The sequence below is a fragment of the Electrona antarctica genome, assembly GCF_951216825.1.
Source record: "Electrona antarctica genome assembly, chromosome: 22".
Lineage (NCBI taxonomy): Eukaryota > Metazoa > Chordata > Actinopteri > Myctophiformes > Myctophidae > Electrona > Electrona antarctica.
The window spans coordinates 31,018,822-31,040,805 of record NC_136805.1 but is presented as its reverse complement, the minus strand read 5'-3'; the positions used below and the strand labels follow the sequence as shown (position 1 = coordinate 31,040,805).

The 21,984-nt window shown below is 43.2% G+C and overlaps 1 protein-coding gene across 1 annotated transcript in view; it reads right to left on the bottom strand.

Moving 5' to 3' along the window:
* Positions 1-68: 68 nt before the first annotated feature.
* The window catches only part of nrg3b (neuregulin 3b), a 291,582-nt gene continuing 269,666 nt past the window's right edge, over positions 69-21,984 (bottom strand). Inside the window, exons 5-9 of the mRNA XM_079492152.1 lie at positions 16,387-16,489; positions 13,840-13,966; positions 10,572-10,681; positions 9,387-9,563; positions 69-1,325 (exon numbers count right to left, since the gene is read on the bottom strand). Coding sequence (XP_079348278.1) covers positions 527-1,325; positions 9,387-9,563; positions 10,572-10,681; positions 13,840-13,966; positions 16,387-16,489 — 1,316 coding nt within the window. The 3' untranslated portion in view covers positions 69-526. The remainder of the gene's footprint in view (positions 1,326-9,386; positions 9,564-10,571; positions 10,682-13,839; positions 13,967-16,386; positions 16,490-21,984) is intronic.

Genomic DNA, 21,984 nt, shown 5'->3' with positions numbered 1-21,984 from the left:
AATAAAATAGCAATGCCAATGTGCATGTCATTAAGTCTGACTGAAATTAAAAAATAAAAAAAAACATGTACACTGTAATCATAATCTTTATTTTGTCACAATTGCATGTCAAATATATATATGTCTATATGACATATATTATGTGACATATACTTTCATTTCTTTACAATAGAGAAACAACATAGAGATGACACACTATTTTGGTTTCTAAGTAGAAGCTGTGTTTAAATAGTGGCATTTATCTTCTTTTTTTTTTTTCTTCAGTACACTTTTTAAAATCCAAATAACTTTGTTTTCTGCATTTGATTCACATGTATACACAACAACGTGTTTGTGTTTTGCCTTCTTTTTCTGGAATATTTCATGTCTTTTTAGTTTTTACTCATTGTCAATAAATGTCATCTCTGCTGTGGTGGAGTCCGCTCGAGCTCCGTCGATGGCCACGAGCCAAACACATGCCACCCGACGAAGGATAGGCGAGTTATCGGAAAACAACGTCCTTGAAAGCGCGGTAGAAATAACCCGATCAGCTCGTGGAGGAGGAAGGCGCGGCGGCGGCGTCTCCGGCTGTGCCTCGTTCTCTGCCACCGGGGGCCTTATTGGTGGCCGACGAGGCGCAGTTTGCTCCTCCGTGCGCTACAGTGGTCTCTGCTAGGCAAGGCCCAGGGGCCTCTGTTTGGTCCGCTTCCTTCAGCACTGTGGCCTCAGCGCCGGGGAACGGCGCGCCGCGAGAGTATTTGTCAGCGCCGCCCTCCTGAGCGAGCACGGTCGTCACTGCGGTAACAGTGTTCATGCCGCCGCACAGCAGATCGGAACACGGCCCGGCGGACGCCATCACGGGACCGCAAAGGCTTCTGTGTTTCGAGCCGCCCTCCAGTTCCACCGTCGTCTCCACGGGGCGGGGTTTTTCGCGCGCCGGGGTGCCCCGGCTCTTCCCTCCTGACCGCAGGCTGCCGACGGGTGCGGGACGGGGGACGGCGGCGTTGGCGGTCTCACCGGGGCCGGAGGACGCGGCTGCGGAGCCCACAGGCACTGCGGTGGTCTTTCGGGCCGGTGGCGCGGACCGCCACTGGAGGCGCGGCGGTGTCGTCGCCGACGCCTGGGGATTCGGGGCGCCCACAGGCCGCTTGTCCGTCCGGTCGTGCGGCTGGAGGGAGGGGATGATGGGCACGGAGCGCGTGCGGAGGGACGGCAGCGGGGCGGCTGTTCCCTTGTCCAGGCGGGTGCAGGGGACCTCGGTCCATCCAGTCCTGCCTACAGCAGTAGCAGCATGGGGGCTTTGCATATCTGAAGTCAGGTCAGTGACATCTCCACTGGTGCAGCACCTGCAGGGAGGAACGGAAGAGAAATGAAAGGGTGAGACAGTTATTAGCACTCGAGTGCATGCATGTGTATGTATAGTATTAAAAAAAAAGTACATGTTTTACTTAAGTAAAAGTGTCAATACAGCAATGTACACATACTTTGTTGGAAGTAAAAGTCTGGAAATCAAAATGTACTTGAGTAAAAGTACAATAGTATTGGTATCAAAATATACTTAAACAAGTACCAAACGAAAGTACTCATTGTGCAGAATGTCCCATTTCACAAGTTCAAAATGTATACAAAATATTTTGAAAGTAGGCAATCTACAAGCTTGTAGATCTGCTACACAAAGCAGTAACTAAAGTTTGCATAATGGTAGTGGAGTACAATATTTTCCTCTGAGATATAGTGGAGTATAAAGTAAAAGTACTGACATTTGGAAATAGGCCTACTCCAGTAAAGTAAAAGTACCTTGTAAATGTTCTTAGTTACACATTTTGTGGAGTGGATAGCAGGGCGACAGAGATAACATCTCTGTGTCAGAAATGTTATACAGTTACCTCTCCTGCACTTAGAGCTTGATCCCACCTCTCCCTGAATCATCTGACTATTGTGTATCTATATTTGTTCTTTCTTCAGGACTGGATATTCATAATCTTTGTGTAATTATTAATAATCCTTAAAATCTGGGAAGCCTGGGGAGCTGCATGAATGTTTAAGTGCAGAAAAACCTCCTCTGTGCCGCAACACAGATTTTTTTAGCATAAAAGCTTCTGCACTCCTGATCCTCCTGGTCCTGTGTGGGTTTACCAAAAGCTGTTAACTAAATGCTGCATTGAACTGGTGCATGCGTGCATGTGTATAGTATTGTTTTTTTGCCTGAATTATTAAATTATTATAAAAAAAACTTGTCTAACACAGTTGCTTTTCAGAAAGAACCTGCGTTCCAATGGATCCAATATAGTTATTTTTTTGTCACAAAAGCTCTTTACTCATTACTTTTAATTTAATCTATAAAACCCACAGACACACTTAACCACTTGAACGATTAAGTAGGGCATTCATTTGAAATAAAATAAAAAGTTGAAACATGGAGATACAAGGTTTCTATACTTTAAACGACTCGTTTAAAGTTTATTAGGGACCAAGCCCCAACCGCAACCCGCACAACTACCAAGGTACAAGCAACTTTACAGAAAAAGCAAGGCCAAAGTCGCTTATAATAATAAGAGGACATGACAACACTGCTTTTCAGTTTTCTTTTCAACACCCTTCCCCCCCTCCTTCTCTCCAGCTGTCCTTCACACCTTCGTTATTGTCTCCACCAGGCCGAAGGCATGGGGAGAGAGTATGTTTTGCACCAGTTGGTTCCCAATGGGAACCGGTTCAGTTCTTTTTGGATCTTAGTCCATGAGCCAGAGCTCCAAAATTGGAACGTTAATTATGAATTGAGTGGGCAAAACTATACCTATATTAGATTGTTATCACCATGAAACTTCCCCTGTTCATTACTTACACGAAGAGAATGATTTATTGTATTAAACATTTTACATTTTTAAATATGCAAATGAGGCATTATGTAGGAAAATAATAGAAAATATGAAAAAGCTACTACTGTTGAAGGGTTAACATGTATTAATTTACTTGTATTGATTCTATAAACAATTTAATATAAGTCTAGATTTTCCCACCAATTTTGGAGCTCTGGCTCATGGACTAAGAACCAAAAAGAACTGAACCGGTTCCAACCAACCGGTGGAAAAGGGGTCTCTGTGTGTCCGTTCGTGTGAGTCTGTGTGTGAGTCTGTGTCTGTGTCTGTGTCTGTGTGTGTGTGTGTGTGTGTGTGTGTGTGTGTGTGTGTGTGTGTGTGTGTGTGTGTGTGTGTGTGTGTGTGTGTGTGTGTGTGTGTGTTTTTATTTCCAGGGAGAAAAAAAAGTCTGGGGCCGAGTCCACTTCAATTCGGCATACAGTAGCGGCAACGTCGCTCACTCTCTGCTGATTTTTTAACCTTTTTTTCAGAACGGACTGTTATAGCGCCACCAGGAGGCCACAATCTGACCTGCCCTGGTGGAGACCTGTGCCCCGAGAGGCACTTTATCTTGTTTTATTTCCTCGATCGAGTCCCCTCCCTTCATTCTCATTCTGTCTCTCTTCTAGCCTGTCTCACACCCTTCATTCTCATTCTGTCTCTCTTCTAGCCTGTCTCACACCCTTCATTCTCATTCTGTCTCTCTTCTAGCCTCGGTCTCTCGCTCTCACATTCGCCTACCAAGTCTCATTTCCAGGGATTTGGCTGTTACCATGGCAGCAGGGTGGAGATGGTGGTGTGTGTGTGTGTGTGTGTGTGTGTGTGTGTGTGTGTGTGTGTGTGTGTGTGTGTGTGTGTGTGTGTGTGTGTGTGTGTGTGTGTGTGTGTGTGTGTGTGTGTGGGGGGGTCTACATCCAGTTGTTGGGTCTACATCCAGCTGTAAAGATCTGACAGATCAGCTGACGAATTCTCACAGTGAATAAGCATAATAGTCGTCTAACTTCATGTGAGTGACACCCACAACACTAGAGGGAGCTACAACAATCGAATATAGAACAAACACGGGGGAAATTCTCATTCTCTGCCTCCAAAATGAGGAATGCTCTGATACCATCCATTCAAAGATGAAATATCATCTATCAGGAGACCACATAAGACGAGGTAAATGTAAATTCCCATAGAAAGGAAGTGCTATTCACTGCCGCCATTTTACAAGGACTTTGTGTTGCTGTGCGTGCGTGCGTGCGTGCGTGCGTGCGTGTGTGCGTGCGTGCGTGCGTGCGTGCGTGCGTGAAATGAAGACATTATTAGCCTGCTATAGATTATCTCTGCAGTCGTTTCAAAGAACTGCTGAGCTTCACTGTTTGAAGTAGGAAATTATGTAAATGAATCACAAAAATAGTCGGGAGTGTCCCAGTGTCTTACACCTCAGGCTGCCATGCTAACAGCATTATTGCCAGGGATGTTAGAACACATACATTTAAGGGAGCCACCAAACACCGACACCCTAAAAACATCACCAGAACGTCCAGAAGGTCTGAGGTATAAAATACTTTCTTAATATGTTCGGTGGAACAACTTGGCATAATCAGACGGCCTCTAAATGTGCGTCTAAGGCTATTCAAAACAGAGAGGCTGGTCCTCCCATTGTAATAGTCATTACAATTATCATTATCTCCGTTTCTCAGTTTCATAGCGACCTCTAATGAATCCATGTTCCAGACAATAATGGATCATGATCTTTTAATCTATTTGTTGATCCAGTTGTCTTTTGACTGTGATGCTTTTCCTCCAGCAAACCATTATGCCAAAGAACAAACCACTACACTACATCCAGAATGCTGTGATAGAACTCATGTAAGCGTTTCCTACTGACACCAAAGGATGTGAGTTAAGTGTCTGTGGGTGGAAACACCATCAGACCTTGCAGATTTGTTGGCTTTAAGACGCCTTAACAGAAGGCAGACCAGTACAATAGATGTACAAACTATAGTCTAACCCAATGCTAAATGTTAGGAAAACATTTAACACTTGACTTACATGATATAGCAGTTTCAACACAACAGTTAAAGCACCACTATTGGCTTATAGGAATGCGACAAAAATCAAGGCTGCATGGGGTGTGTAATTAATCATTTTCTCCTTTAACACACGTTTGTGTGGTCAGATGGGTGGGCCGCAAACCCATTCGAGATGTTGAAGCAGGCCCTGATCTAACTGATCAACTGAAAATCACGCCCCAGTGTGAAGTGAGCGGTGCCTTTGATTTGCTACACCCACTATCAGTATCAAGTACATGACGTCATAGTCATTTATTTTGCCATTGACTTGACTAGGAATTGGGTGGGGAGATGTTTTGACATAGAATACACACAAAGTCACTTGTTGGAGCGGTTAGCAGCACCGCTCAACAAGGTTGAGAAGCGCTGTTCTCTATCGTATCGAGACTATCTCTCCACCCAACATATTTCATATGTATGGGGAATGACCCCACCTCACTCGTGACGTGGATATCTCTTTAAGACACACCAGTTGTACTGGCACGCACAGGTATATACGGCCCAGGTGTGCGTGATTACACTGGTTTACTTGATCGACACCGCTTCTGAGCGACATCGAGGTGGAGAGATAGTCTCTTCACTCAGAGAACAAAGGTTACAAAGTAACCATACGATCTCTGTGACATTTGCAGGCGGAGGGATGTAAACAACCAGATCGATAACATGTAATCTCTCGAGGCAGATGTTTAAGGTCAACAACCAACCACTACCAGTTCAATATCACGGTTACACCCTCTCTCCTTAACCGTTGATGCCTGGGCTGACACCGCCACGTATAACGGCATACGCCTCCAGGGTGACACCACTCTCGTTCACGTGACGGCTGACACCTGCGCTACATTTCTTGGCCGACTTAACAGGGCCTCGTGAAATCCATCCATCCGTGATGAGGGTAAAGTGTCAGACAAGCAAGTCGTCTCTGAGAAACACAGAAGCCTGCCCTCCAGGAAGGAACAGTCATGCTCCATCTATTCTAGATAGTTCATCAACCGTGTTTACCATCACATTTCCCATAATGACAGTAGGCAGCACATGGTTTGTAGCGCTGCAGTCCGTTCCTTACACCAGTGGTTCTCAACCATTTCAGGCTGTGACGCCCTAGGCAGGACTTTTCACGGCGGCACTGGGGGACACCGGGGAGGCACTGGGGGGACACTGGGGAGGCACTGGGGGGACACTGGGGAGGCACTGGGGGGACATTGGGGAGGCACTGGGGGGACACCGGAGAGGCACTGGGGGGACACTGGGGAGGCACTGGGGGGACATTGGGCACTGGGGAGACACTGGGGGGACATTGGGGAGGCACTGGGGGGACACTGGGGGGGCACTGGGGAGGCACTTGGGGGACACTGGGTAGGCACTGCATGGGGGACACTGGGGAGGCACTGGGGGGACACTGGGGAGGCACTGGGGGGACATTGGGCACTAGGGAGGCACTGGGGGGACATTGGGGAGGCACTGGGGGGACACCGGGGAGGCACTGGGGGGACACTGGGGAGGCACTGGGGGGACATTGGGCACTGGGGAGACACTGGGGGGACATTGGGGAGGCACTGGGGGGGCACTGGGGAGGCACTTGGGGGACACTGGGGAGGCACTGCATGGGGGACACTGGGGAGGCACTGGGGGGACACTGGGGAGGCACTGGGGGGACATTGGGCACTAGGGAGACACTGGGGGGACACTGGGGGGACATTGGGCACTAGGGAGACACTGGGGGGACACTGGGGAGGCACTGGGGGGACATTGGGCACTGGGGAGACACTGGGGGGACACTGGGGAGGCACTGGGGGGACACTGGGGGGGCACTGGGGAGGCACTTGGGGGACACTGGGGAGGCACTGCATGGGGGACACTGGGGAGGCACTGTGTAGTCACTAGGGAGGCCCTGGGCAGACATCGGGGAGGTACTGGGGAGGCACTGGGGGACACTGGGCAGACAGAGTTGTTTTTTTTGGCGCCCCCTCCCCCCATGGCGCCCTAGGCGGCTGCGTGCTCGGCCTGTAGGAAGGGCAAGCGCCTGGTTGACTTTTGAGGCAGAATTTATTTTGCAGTATTAAAAGTTATCAAAAGTCCTTAAATTGTCATTTTAGAAATGTATAGTATACACCTGTATGTTGGTTTGTTTCCTGACTGAGAAAACAATGTTGCACATAATTAAGCAAATCATCTGGGGACACTCCAAAATCGTGGGGACCCCCCTGGAAGTCCCGACCCACATGTTGAGAACCACTGCCTTACACAATATCAGGACTCCTCTGATCCTTAGGTTATTTTGAACTTCCTTTCAGGAGGAAGTTTAAAATCCAGTCCAGTCTGCCTGTCACATGACGTCAAACTTGGAGTAGTATAGCTCAGAAGCTGGAACGGTCCGCTTGGGGAACGGAAAAGTTCCCGGTTCAATCCCCAACTCCTCCTTGTGTTGAAGTGTCCTTGAGCAAGACCCTGAACACCGAACTGCTCCCAAAGAGCAGGTCGTGCCTTGTCCTCAGAATGTGTGAAAGAAAGTGCAGCGCATTGGATAAAACTAAAAGTGCTATATAAATGCACCATTTAGTTCCTGTCAGCTGTAGGTAATTAGTATGGGACACTCCACTCCTGCCCTTGTACCACTCTGCACACGTTCATTAAAAACAACCACAATAAATGTCCTGTGTAACCCAAACATGATTGCACCACTTACAATGCTACTCAGCAGAGAAAACAACACACCGACCAGGGCGCTTTAAACACAACAAGGCCCATACAAACAGAGATAGAAGTGCAGGTAAGTTGCAGACAGAGACACTGCCATCCAGGTGGAGAGACTGGAGACCACTGCTTCAAAGGTGGAGTAAGTGATTGTTTTCCCCTTTTTTGTTAAAGTGTTAAAAAGGTCTATATTCTGATAGTAATCATTGCTACAGTGTTTGTTCAGTAACAGCCAGGGCTCTCAATCTCCATCTCTTAACAGAAAATGCATTTTCATTTCTGCCAATTGTATCAAATCAAGAGAGAGTGAACTCATGCAGGACACAGGATAAACAAGTGAGATTGAAAGTGATGATGACACAAAGAAATGAACAGACAAAATTGGAACTGGAACGCTATACAATTGAATATGTTTAAGGGGTACTGTATCCTGATTGGGGGGAATTGGCAACTTGCCTGAAGATGTATTTTTCTGTTTATTAAAGAGCTGGAGAGACGGTGAGACCCCTCTTATGGAACAAACACTCTATAGCGAAATGATTACTATGAGAATATAGTGCTTTAACACCCGCAAAATCTCAGTCACCGTTGACCCTGTTCGTGGATTTGCAAAAAAACTTTTATCTCGGCACCGCTATTTTCCTCGCCATTTTTGGCCAAATTGTTTGTTAACGTCTACTTTGTAAATATCTTTTCATGAGTGCTTGTTTAACCACTTGAACCCTAGAGTCCCTAGTCTGGGCATGTCATAATAGGTGAACACTCGCAAATGGGCAAACATTTGTCAAAAATAGTCCATCTGCAACTACAGCTACACAACACAGTGCATTAGTGCTGCGCTGAAAGCTTGTAGCTCGGCTATTTTCAACAAAGAGCTTTGGTATAGAGAGGAAAACTGGCAGCCTCCGGCGGACGGACAGACATGTTTTGCAAGTTTTCATAGTAATCTGCGACCTACAGTCGCAATTAAAATGGAAACAGATGGACCCTTACAGATCCATTCGTTGGCATTTGAATACTGTCAGAGTTAAATATAGTTATAAAAAGTGAAAATGTCTGTGTTTTGTTCTTCAGTAAGCAGACCTTATTAACATGCAGTCTGGGATATGATAAAACAAGCAAACGACTTTGACATCAAGGTCATCATTTGAGAATTAATCAATGTCTAAATCTGTCCTTACATGAGTACTTCCTGCATGGGTTTAGCCCGACATTAACCACACTCTATCTCACATTCAACTTCAAATGTCTTACTTTGACCATGTGCCACTGAGGATAATTGGGATGTGGTCATAAACTGTAAGAGAGTCTGAACCACAGAGAAAAAACATAATGTAGAGAGGATATGCTCTGCCAACAATCTGTCCTGCTTTTAATGTGTCCTGGAACAGATCCAGCACTTCTCTTATATAGCCGGGGGATATTATTAAATCTGGGGATACATTGCTTACCAATACATTTCTTCAACAATGTGTTTGTAAATGTGTCTAGTAAGTAGTAACACATCTCACAAAGATTGAAATTCAGTTTCCCTAGGAGAATCTGTGACAGCTACGTAGCTGCTGAAAGTTGGGGCAAAATTTACAACATTTCATTCTGCTTAAGTTGCATATGACGGGACAAACTAGGGGGTTTTCGTGATTCTGAATCCATTTGGCACGAACAACACTCCTTGGGCTACAAAGCCGTCATCACACATGTGGTGAGGTCGTCCCATTTAGAAAAGTGGTTATGGCCGTTTTTAGCCCAAGGAGGCTTAAATGGCCTATATGTGAACTTGTTTAGTACAATGAATTCTCACCTGTTTAAATATTCTGCCTCCACGTCTGTCGACTCGACTTCCTGCAGGTGCTTGTAGACGTGGCCAGTGACTCTGCATCCTCCAACCAGATTGTGTTTCCCTCTGGGAATGGGCGGCGTCCTGAAGTGATTGGTCTCCCTCTGTTTTGGGGCGGGGCTGAGCGAAAGGGAACTGCTCCTGTGTCAAGATTGGAAACAGAAAGACAAAATGTCACCAGTTTTATCAAAACAATGGCTGCATGAATCCGCAATCCGCAATCTGCAATGCTTACTCATCCCACATTTTTTATATTCTATTAACCACTTAAAGCAGCACTATGTAACTTTTTAAACAACTATATAGCATATTATGCCCCACAAAATTATAAAGTTAACCAATAACAATCATCCTTCCATAAATGTAAAGAGGGCTCCCTGCTAGGGGCTTGAGTATTAGGGGAGAGCATGAGTTTCATCCTGGCATTTGCCAAGGCACTTGTCAAAGCAAAGACTGGCCAATCACAGCGTGTCTTCACCGGAGACTCTTGGGCAATGAAGTCAAAGACGTTGGCTGCCATGTTATTTGTGTCCAAAGTGGCCACTATAAACCAAACTACACAGTCTACACTGCTTTAAAGGTGGAGAAAGTTATATTTTTTTGGTCGAAAGAAGTGTTAAATAATCATTGCTAGACTTCTCCATGTCTCCATGTCTCTCCAAGCTTTTTATGCTGCGTTCAAAGTCAAACAGTACTAGCAGCAGCAGTCTACCATTCATTTTCAGTAGAAGCCAGTAACATGAAGACACAAACTGGCGTCCAACACTTTTTTAGTTCTTTTGAAGCCCACTAGCAAAGCCACAAAATAAAGTTGAGCTGCCTTATTATATGCCTCACACTATAGCAGCTACACGATCAGGTGTTGTTTCACATCACCTTTTCCACTCACCTTCTCTTCCACACAATTCCGGCTTGTAATCGGGTAAAAAACAACACGTTTTCATCAGCCCAGTTCCCCGTTCTTTTCAACCCAAGCCTTCATATTTTCCGCATACACTTGAATACCTTTAAAATGCTATACAGTACAGACTGGTGGAAAAACTAATAGTGCTTTATTCATATTGTGCATTGCAGTTTTAAAGGTCTTTGACAATTCTCAGAAGCAAACAAAGAAAAAAATAAAGTAAATAAGAGGATGCCACGTGTTACCTGAGGCGTTTCCCTTTAGACAGAGCTCTGGTGACTGCAGGCGGGGCCACTGTTGAAGTACCTGTCGCCACCATGCCAGCCGTACTAGACGATCCATGATAACCGCAGCTCTGTAGGGGAGGGAGGAGAGCAGTGCTTGAAATGCTCGCTAAAACTGGATGGTGGCATCATTACACATCCCGCTGTAACAAGTTGAGCCAAAACATTGGAAAAACAAGCTTCTCAGGGTTCGTCACAGATAACACAAGGAACATATGGCTTGGCAGCAAGTCTCCATTCAGAATGAAAATAGTCTCGTATACCGACACCCTGAGCCTGCTTAGCTGGGTTGGTGGTCTTAATTACACGTAAAGGTGCAGATTAGCAGAGTGTGCTTTGTGATTATGGCCCCCTATCGACTCCTACAGGGCCTCAACTGCACCCATGCATTAATCCCACACAAGATTAGATGAAAGGTTGCCACCTTCTCTTTTTATTCATTAAAATTCACATAATTTCCATACAACTTAGCCCAGCTGACGAAAAGCTCTATAGCATGCAGTGCAGAATCACAGTGGAAAGGCTCCTAAATCCCTCTTTGAAACATAGTCAGCAGATAATGCTGCTATTGCAGTTCCAGTATGTGCTGCTGCTGGCCTCCCTGTCCAACAGTGCCTCATTAAAGCCAGTGGACGTGACTTCCAGTCGCTGCAAGGCTCTCATGCCTGATGAGCCTCTTTCTCTTTCTTACATCTTTGACTCCCGGGGGAACTGTTACCATGCACCGTTCACCAGCAGCAATGCAGGAAAATCAGATCATGTTGGCCACCCTCTCAAGCAGCCCAGTTGGTTGGAGTTGGAGAACAACTCCCTTTCCAGAACAATCACTTTGGCTGACATTCTGTGCAAACCAGTGGAAAAAATGTGTCTGTGGAATACCATAATTAACTTGTGGAAGAAGATGACAGATAACCCCTTTCAAATGTACTCTGCTAAGCAGTCCTGGCACTGATGTGTGAGAAGCTACCTGCTTTAGTAGCTCTCCTGTTTTTGAGTGGTGTAAACCACTCCAACAACTGTCTTTGTTAGTTTACGTGTCCACGTGTTTGTTCGTACCAAAAAAATGAGCATGGTTGCTATGGTCACTCAGTTCACACGGGTGTGATTTCATTACGTCAGACATTACGTCAGACCACAGCTGATCAGGCTATATAATACCTTACACCACTCAGTTCACACGGGTGTGATTTTTCTACTTTTATTTCAGTTTTTCGTAGTGGTGATTATAGTACCTATAGTACTTTTTGCACTACAATTATTTGGACACTTTAGTTACAATACTTTGTAAATGTAGACAATTTATACAAAACATAGCCTACATTCATCAGTTAAAGTTGGGGTAGGTCAAATGTTGTAAGTCTTTTGTTAATTAAAGCACAATGAGTAAGCAGAATATAAGTTATTTTACCAACAAAATATCTTACCCTACCTTTAAGCTGTAGGTTTTACTTACAGTAGTCTGTTTGGAAATAGTCAATCTACACGCTTACTTTGAACATGTAGACCGGATACTTTTGAAAAAATGTGAAAAGGAAAACAACTTGTGAAACGTCTGCATGATGAATAGTCTACTTTTGCGTTTGGTACTATACTTGATACTATACGCTGATGCCAAATAATACGTTTGTGCTTTTACTCAGGTGCATTTTGGAATACAGAACACTTACAATAAGTATTTCTACATTGTGGTATTGCTAAGAGTACTTCTTCCACCATAGTAACCCATTTCAAATGTACCTGCTTAGTAGTAGTTTTAGCATCTCTGGGAGTGCCTGCTTCAGTAGCTCTGCTGTTTCTACTATAGTTCTCTTTTCCATGACTTTATAGTGACTTTACCTCTACCTTCTCATCTCTGTTGCTGCTACAACACCTGCATTCCCATGCCTCAATAAAGCTCTTATCTTATATCCATTTCCATATCCTTTTGTTTCATGATACAAAAGACTGCGGATAAAACTAAATTGCCTTTTTTTTCCAGATTTACTGCAGGAAAGGAATGAAAAATATAACCCATACTCCATACCTCAATACTAATTAACTTGCACTGCTTCTTTATATGCATATGATATTGAATGTAATGCTGCATTCTAAATGAGGACTCCTACACTGCAAAACATCTCAGGATTACCATAGACGGAGATATTAAATTATACTAACTCTACAGAAGTGGTCTTCAAAGGAGACCTTGAGGGGCTTCCAAGGGGGAACCCAGACAAATAAGGACTTTAATTTAACTATGAATCGATATACTTCTCACTGAGGATTTTACTGTATACGCACGCACGCACGCACGCACGCACACACGCACGCACGCACGCACGCACGCACGCACGCACGCACGCACGCACGCACGCACGCACGCACACCTTAATAAAAGCTAACGAAAGGTCAACGAAAGTTTATGACATGAATGTTGAATTAGTTCACACTTCTACCCAGGATAATCTTTAAATGATTCAGTAGTAAACTACATACATCTGTAACAGTCGGTGTGCCTTGTGGGCCTGTAGGCGGTACTGATAAGCGTTAAATTATTCAGCTGTAAATAATTAGGTTACAGTTAGTGCACCTTGTGGGGCTGTAGGATGTAGTGATAAGCTTTAACCACTTTACACTTTACCGGAGTGCACCAGAGAGTCTAGAGGCCCACTCCTTTTCCCCCCTCTATACACAAATCAATTCACCAACATAGCTCACAACGTGATATAATATTTCTTTTAGAATGCCAATCTGTCCTATAATCATTTCTGATCTATATAGGCTACCTGTACTGTATGTGGACCACATACACAGCAGGGGTCTTGTCACAAGGCTGAGGTAATTGTTGCAAGGTCTATTTCCACTACACTATTCTCTTTCTAGCTGCTTCAGCAGTGTCATCACAAGCCTGTATATATTAGCACATGATACATAGACGTCCTCAACTTAACCAGTCAGTGTAATCTTTCTTGTGGAGTCTTTTATCTTTAGTATAGCCGGTTCATATTCATAACCATTTAGGGAGAGCATCTCTGCGTATAACCTCAGGAGGTTTGAGCCCAAGGGGGCTATTTGCCCGCCTGTCAGGGGCATAGAGAAAGGTCTGGTAGCAAGCCAGTCTGTTGTATATGACCAACTTTGTCAATCCTTCATCCTTGTGGAGGATACATTTCTCCCACACTGTACTGATCCCTGTACTGATACACTTTAAATGACTCCATAGTAAATCATAGTATAATAGTCAGTGCACCTTGTGGGCCTGTAGGCTGTACTGAAGCCTGGGTGTAGATTTGGACATGAGTCCAGAGGTGCTGATGCTGCAGTCTCTCAGCATGCGGCTCTCAGAGAAGTGAGCCTGGAGCTTCTCTCTGTGTCTCCTGGGAACAGAGAAACACACCGTTACACTGTCTCCAAATAAGTGCACACTTTACACAAAGTTTACATAAGCCTTGTCCACACACACACACACACACACACACACACACACACACACACACACACACACACACACACACACACACACACACACACACACACACACACACACACACACACACACACACACACACACACACACACACACACACACACACACACACACACACACACACACACACACACACACACACACACAGGACAGGATTATTTGTGCAAACTCCAACAGGACATTAATATTTCACCATCCTTTCCACAGGGTTGTTTCAGCTTTGCCTCAGCTTTGGGATTTTACTTTTTTTATAGACATCCAAGCAGAAATACCTGACATATTGTCAAAAACAAAACATTATATATAAATATAATACATTTGAATGGTCAAAGTTACTTAAAAGAGCAATGATCAAACTGCTAGGTATGCAGCTCTTTGAGTTATAAACTGCCTTTCAAAATGTACCATGACAATGTGTCTGTCATTGAAGCATGACCCTGCAAAGACTAACAAAGCAATACTTTAGTGAATGAATACAGAGAGTTAGATCTCGAGTCGTTTACGCTTGGATGCAATTTACACCTTTTACACATTAGAAGCATTTTGATCATATTGTTGCCACAACAAACGAAGAATAGAGGATATCGCCTCTTACAGGTGTTAAACCTCTTATTTCCTAAACTGTTACTGTTCAGGATTCAAATTCAAAAGTAGCAAAAGCACCAATCCACGAAACACGTCGCTAAGCGCCGCATTTCGAGCCCATGTGGATCTGCTACTTTTGATGCATGTGTGACACTGTAGTATGATCAAGTAGGCCGGGCATTCATTTACGAGAAAAACACACAAAGGTTAGAATATGGAGATAATAGATCCAGGTTATCATGCAGGCGTTATTTTGATGAATAGTTATCACGTAGCCTCAGTCCTATTATCACTCCACTCACCCAGGCTGTTACGTGATAATCAGACATTCACACATCTCATTATGTGCCAATAAAAGATTCACACAGTATAACCGGTGATAATTATTAATAATAATTGACAAATTCACACATAAGTTTAGCGTTGCCATCAGATGCAAACCGCATTATGTCCAAAACATTCCTCTTGTATGATGAAGTAGCATTAGTTTACGTAAAAAAAAGAAACTAAACATTTTTGTTTTGCTTTTGCTGAGTTTTTTGGAGTTTTTAGCTGAGTTTTTTGGAGTCCACAGGGTTGGGGAACCCTGTGGACTGCACTCCCCAAAACTCTCAGAGATGCCCTCACCCTCCAAAGTACCTTCAAAGCCCACCTCTTCAATATTGATTTCCCCAGCTGACTCATTCCACTGTTTTTATTGATTTTAATCCATAGTCAGTGTGGGTAGTGGGTTTTTTACCTTCCGCCAAATAAAGTTGTTTATATTTGTTGTTTCCTCATGCCCCCCATGTAAGTGTTTGTATTATTATTTATTTATTATTACAGATTTCGAATCTTCACATGGGTATCCCAGCCATAATTTATTTAAAAGTCAGAACTGAAACCGCTGTGTAAATATGACAAGTTAGTTTTAGTTTATTATTTCACGGGGGAAACTCTCCACCAGGGTTCACTACAATCCATTGATCATGTAAAATCTGTCTTTTTCAGATGATCACGCAGCAACATTACAAGAACCCTCCTCACTTGCTCTGTTGTGTCAATTACAAATGAAAAGAAATGTAGCACTAGACCTATTCGTCTAGTGCTCAGTCAGTTGTGTCCTCTGTGACAAGAAACTGTGCCATTTTATTTTTGCACTTTATAAGACAAACTTGAATCAGCAATTATAACAGGCGATGCTCGCATACAGTAATTAGGCCGCTTGGGGGAAGAAAAGGAGTTTTTTGTACTGGCATACAGCTGAATTTAACTAGTAACTAATCACTAAACTTGTCATATTTTCTGATATGTCAATTCCAAATTAAAATAAATAAAATAAAGCACTTCATCAAGCGTTGTGTATCGCTCAGTGGAAAGGAAACTGTGGCCGTTTCTTTGTGTTTTATAACCAGCAATTATAAGCAGTGATGCTCGCATAATTAGAGTATAATTAGACTGCTTGGGAGGATTTTAATTTTCCTTTTATTTCATTGTTTAGTAGAATAGAAAGCCAGCTTTTTGTCCTGGCATACAGCAAAATTAAACTAGTAACTACTACTTTTTTCTGTCTAATTTGGGCTGTTTGGAAGGAAAGTAGTTTTTCATAATGCTCATAGAAGAATAGAAAGCCTTTATTGGTATTGTACTGGCCTATAAAACAACTAGTAAACAATAAAAAGTTGTTTTAGTACTGCCTGAGGCTTTCTCCATGCAGCACCAGCGTGCTGAGCTAGCATCACTCACTTGTTGCGACGGTAGAGAGCCATGCACGCCACTCCCAGAAGACAGATCCCTGAAGCGATGCTGAAGATGGACAGCACCTGCCTCTGGTAGGTCTCACCACTCTCTGCAGGAGAGACCAGACATGATGTTACTCATTTTACACTCTTACTCAAACCAATGTATGTATGTATGTATGTATGTATGTATGTATGTATGTATGTATGTATGTATGTATGTATGTATGTATGTATGTATGTATGTATGTATGTATGTATGTATTTGGTTAAAATGGGTAAGGTTTAAAAAAAAAAGGCAAAAGCATGCTCTGTTGCACTGGCCTAAAAGTGGGTCCTTTAAAACTGCTTCAACTTCTGAGAATGTGTTTGGTTCATTAGCCACCAGATGGCATACCTTATATGTATTTGGTTAAAATGGGTAAGGTTTTAAAAAAGGCAAAAGCATGCTCTGTTGCACTGGCCTAAAAGTGGGTCCTCTAAAACTGCTTCAACTTCTGAGAATGTGTGTTTGGTTCATTAGCCACCAGATGGCATACCTTATAAGTATGTATGTATGTCTGTCTGTATGTCTGTATGTATTTAAAAGGGGGGCTTTTTTGTAAAATCCCAGCCTACAATACCTTAATATATTTAAAATCCAAAGTAAGGTTACCAGTGAAGGGCAACCTGCCTATTCACTGGGGACTATGCAAGGCAGAGGCGTCCACCCCCCTGAGTCCAAGTTAGACTAGACCGCATACCTAAATGTATGTATGTATGTATGTATGTATGTATGTATGTATGTATGTATGTATGTATGTATGTATGTATGTATGTATGTATGTATTTAAAAGGGTGGCTTTTTTTGTAAAACCCCAGCCTACAATACCTTCATATATTTAAAATCCAAAGTAAGGTTACCAGTGAAGGGCAACATGCCTATTCACTGGGGACTATGCAAGGCAGAGGCGTCCACCCCCCTGAGTCCAAGTTAGACTAGACCGCATACCTATGTATGTATGTATGTATGTATGTATGTATGTATGTATGTATGTATGTATGTATGTATGTATGTATGTATGTATGTATGTATGTAAATACAATGTGTCCATGACCACAGAGCACAGTATAACCAGTCATGCTGTCAGTAATGCCATTATGCTAAGCTTTGGCATGCAGGGATATTAGGGTAAATGTAAATCCAAAGCGCTTTACCAAGTGCATTACATTCCCCCATTTGCACACAAATTCACAGATACTGTACGGTACATTACCACTCCGATGGTCCGAAGGTAAACCATTGAAGGCACCAACCTGCTCATAAGGAGCAGTTAGGGGTTCAGTGTCTTGCTGGTTGACACTTTGACAAGTATGGCCAATTTCTTGATTTCATTTCAAATTGTTGCAAAAAGTTTTGTTTTCACTACCAAACTGAAGGGCCTATAGACTTTTTTTTCTTTCTTTTTTTGGATAAATAAAGTTTCCTCTAGGGGTCTCTCTGCCTTTTCCAACCCCACACCAGCCTTAGAGGCCTATGAGGTACTACATGCATGGATTCAGGCCGGCTCAGGAGTAGGCTAACAACTGGTACGTCACACATACCATTTCAACAATAGTCTAAGGCTGCGTTCGAATTGCTAGGGTTGTTCCCTACTCCCTACTCCCCATACGGGGACCCAGACTCAGTGGACTCAAATAGTGATTAATTCGGACAATACTCCCTGTATGGGGAGCACCGACTCTGACGTCAATATCGGTAGAGGGCGCTATAGGTCCGCGGGTTCATGTACTTTTTATTTGCATTGTAATCCCCCATAGGGTTCAGATCGCCTCATAAAGAACTGTATGAAAAATAAACAAATCATCCCGGCCGTTTCACTCATTTGGATATGAAGAATCAACTGACTACAAAAAAACAGTCAAAACGCTGCTGCTGAAATGATGATAAAAAGGTTATTGTTTTAAAATAACATAGGCCTATGATTAGTATCAATACATTAATATTATATCCATTATCCAGCAATATGAAAACAGTGCACCACCTTGACGATATGAAAATATCAGCAGCATGATTAAGAACCCCCGCTAATCCTGGGGGGGGGGGGGGATACGGCAAAAATAGCCAATCTATAAGCAACGCGACGTCCGTGTTGTGAGCTTGTAGATCGGGTACTTTTGGTAAAAGAATTACCAAAAGTAGCCGATCTACAAGCTCTGCTCACATTACAATACGGACGTTAACAGAAACAGCAGTCCAATAAATTACTGCCTACATAATGAAGTTTTAATGTATTTAGCGCAATTCAATTAAATAATGTTAGATAACATATATTTTTTAATGTCAGGAATTAATTAATATTAATAAAACATATGTTCGGAGACACAATTAATGTGTCTCACATGCATGTACAAAATATATATTGGACTTTAGCACATAGCTTTACAACCTCACCAACCTTAATCCAAAAACTATTAAAATATAAGGCCTTCTACAGCAAGCAACTCATTCCTCTCCTAACGTCATGCGCTGGGCCTGGGTGATATGAATGAATCAGATTAGTAATACTATTGCAAATGCAAATTAATTGTTTTATTATAAATAAATAAAACAAAACAATTGCAAATAAATGCACAGATCATTTGTCTCGAGATCTGTAGCTTCGAGATCCGCCAGGGAAGAAAAGAGAGGGGAAACGAAAGTTTAAAAAGTACATTTGTGTTGATTTCTTTTGCTGGTTCAACTTCTGCCTCTTCTGAGTTGGAGCGCAATAAGCGCATGCATGCAGAAGCAGCGCACGTGCGCGCAAACGCGTGCATGTGTGTTCAAGAGCGAGCTTGCGCAATGCATTATGGGGCAGATTTGCTTCGCTGTGTTTTTGTAGTGACCATCGGATGGTCCCTACAATTCCCGGTGCATTGTGGGATACTTCAGTCCACTACATTAGGGTGCAAAAATGCTCACTACATATTCGGACACTATAACAAAATGGCGGAACCCCAAAGTAGTGCACTATATGGGGCATAGGGAATGAATTCGAACACAGCCTGAGTAAGTGTGCTCACCTACAGTACATGTGACGGTATAGCATTAATGACCATTTTTGAGAGACAACATCACAGTAAAAAGTGATAAGATTATGGGTGCGTGCGTGCGTGCGTGCGTGCGTGCGTGCGTGCGTGCGTGCGTGCGTGCGTGCGTGTGCATGTGTGGGGTATAGCATTGTTTGGCTCCGAGCTTGGTGCCTGCACGAAACATGTAAGGAGCTTTAAGTAAAGCAACATACAAATATGATTCATTCACTCAAAAGAAGATACATTGCACACAGAACATTCCAATATGGAATATAACATGGATATAGTCTACTGTTATACACAGATTAGACAGCAGATTCCATGTTGGTATGTTCCACTAAGGACGTCTTTTGAGTGGGCATGAATAGAACAAATTCTCTTCGTTCCTGACTTAGTTGATGACATTTGCAGCTGCCAAGCTGTGATGTACAGGGACATTGCCCAGAGTGATAGCCAGACGGTCATATTGGGATTGACAGAGTTACAGAAACCCGAGATCTGCTGTAGCCACAAGCTCCCCCTGCTGTTGTCATCACGCCAATGAGGTTCATGACTTCAAGAAGTACTGGACAAACACCTCAAATGGGGTAATTCATGCCCTTCTGTCCCAAATAAGTGCTTTCACACCACCAGTGTAGGAGAGAGACAGTTGGAACGCTGAGAGAGTGACATTGTCTGCATTGTAAGTAACATGCAATGGTTATTTTTGAATACTTCATATTTTGTTACCATGCCAATTTGCACAACTATATTTCTATGGACTTCTCTTCACAGTTAAGTGTTCTGTGAAACTCAGCTGTTTGAGAGGAATGAACATGCACTTTTAGCTTTATTAAAGCCCACTCAACACGTTGTTGCATAATACTATCACCACAAGGCCAATGTACATTCAAATGAACTGCAGGCTTGCAGGTTGGACAGATTAAGTTATCTGTGCACAGCCAGTCACTACCAGTTTTCCACTTTGCTTTCCTTTGCCCTCATACATTTTGGAGTGTCATAAGTACATAGAATTTCACCTATGCCCTGACAGGCTCATAGGTGTGAAACATTTGCGTGACGGTTCTGTCCTGAAGTTTGGATGTGAATGTTCCTGTCCGTAGAGTAGACTAGGCACTGTACGCACATCGCCAGTGGGTAGCAAGGTGAATACAAAGTGAAGTGCATGAAAGTGGAGCCCATGCACCTGAAGTTCCATTTTTTGTCAAACAAAGTTTCGATCCATAGTGCATCTTCATCAGGTCACACCAGCTCCATCAGATGAAGATTCACCATGAACTGGAACATTATTTGAGGTCTAAATAAAAACAAATCGCCCTGACGGTAAGAGCCAGCAGACCTGTACATCTAGCCTGAAAATACTTTCCTCTCAATTGTCTTTAAACGGAGACAGATATACTCCAATGACTCCTGTCTTTCCTTGTTGTAACTCATATTTGGCAGGTTATCAAGTGGTAGTGGTGGCTGTATAATCCTTCCAATCAGGATTGTATTGGCTTTTTCTTTCCCCTTTTATCTTGTTTTGCGTTGTGTGAGGTAATAGATCTATGACAAGGTGGTGTCTGATAAGAACGTAATTGAGATATCTGACCTGTGTGGTTCCAAAAGTGGTTCAAGGCTAGTAGCTCAAGCCAAACAAGTATTGGTCTGGATCCTAAGTATAGGTGAGAGCTGTTAGAATCCTGAAGATAGACTCTGTCATGTCCTGTCCTGTTGTGTTGATTTTGTCAGCAAATTTGGCTTTTAGTTTTAGTCGTAGTCTTTTGAATACAATCCCATTTAGTTGTAGCCATATTTTAGTCATAATAATTCATTAGACTAAATCTACACTTGATTTAGTCGACCAAAATCTATGTTTGTAGGCTGATTTTACATTTGGTTGCATGCTGAAAATAGCCAATCTACAAGCTCAAGCTAGCAGATCTGCTATTTTCCTTTACTGCATGTCACCCCCCCATCTCTCTCCCCATTTCCTGTCAGCCTACTGTCTGTCCCTCCATAAAAAAATAAAATAAAGGCGAAAGCCACAAAAAAAAATAAAAAAATAAAAATAAAAAAGAAGAGACTGTGGCCGCCACTTCAACCCAATGAGGTAAGCATGTGTAAATGTACAAAAAAACAAAAACAAGAAGAGACTCTCTGAGGCTTTGCGGTCTAGCTTTCTTCCGGCAGTAGCCTACTCTCCCAGAGCGTACTTCAGCTGCGTTGGCCTGCAGGCCTGTGGAAGTGTGGATGATACAGGAGATTTATTTTTTGGACGAATGAATCACTTCCTCCGCAGGTAGGTAGCAACCTCCTCCCGGGGTTAAATGTGGGTCACGGTGGATTAACAACTACTTCCTGTTGGTCCCATCTGGCAAACAGCTCAGACAGACGTTTGATAATTGCTGTGGCTGTCGCTGTGCTATAGCAATTAGTTCCTGCCACATGTGGAATACAGCTCTGTGTCTGTCTGTGTTTACATGTAGCAATTAGTTCCTGCCACATATGGAATGCAGCTGTCTATACATTTACTTAAGTACTGTACTTCAGTACAATTTTGAGGTATTTG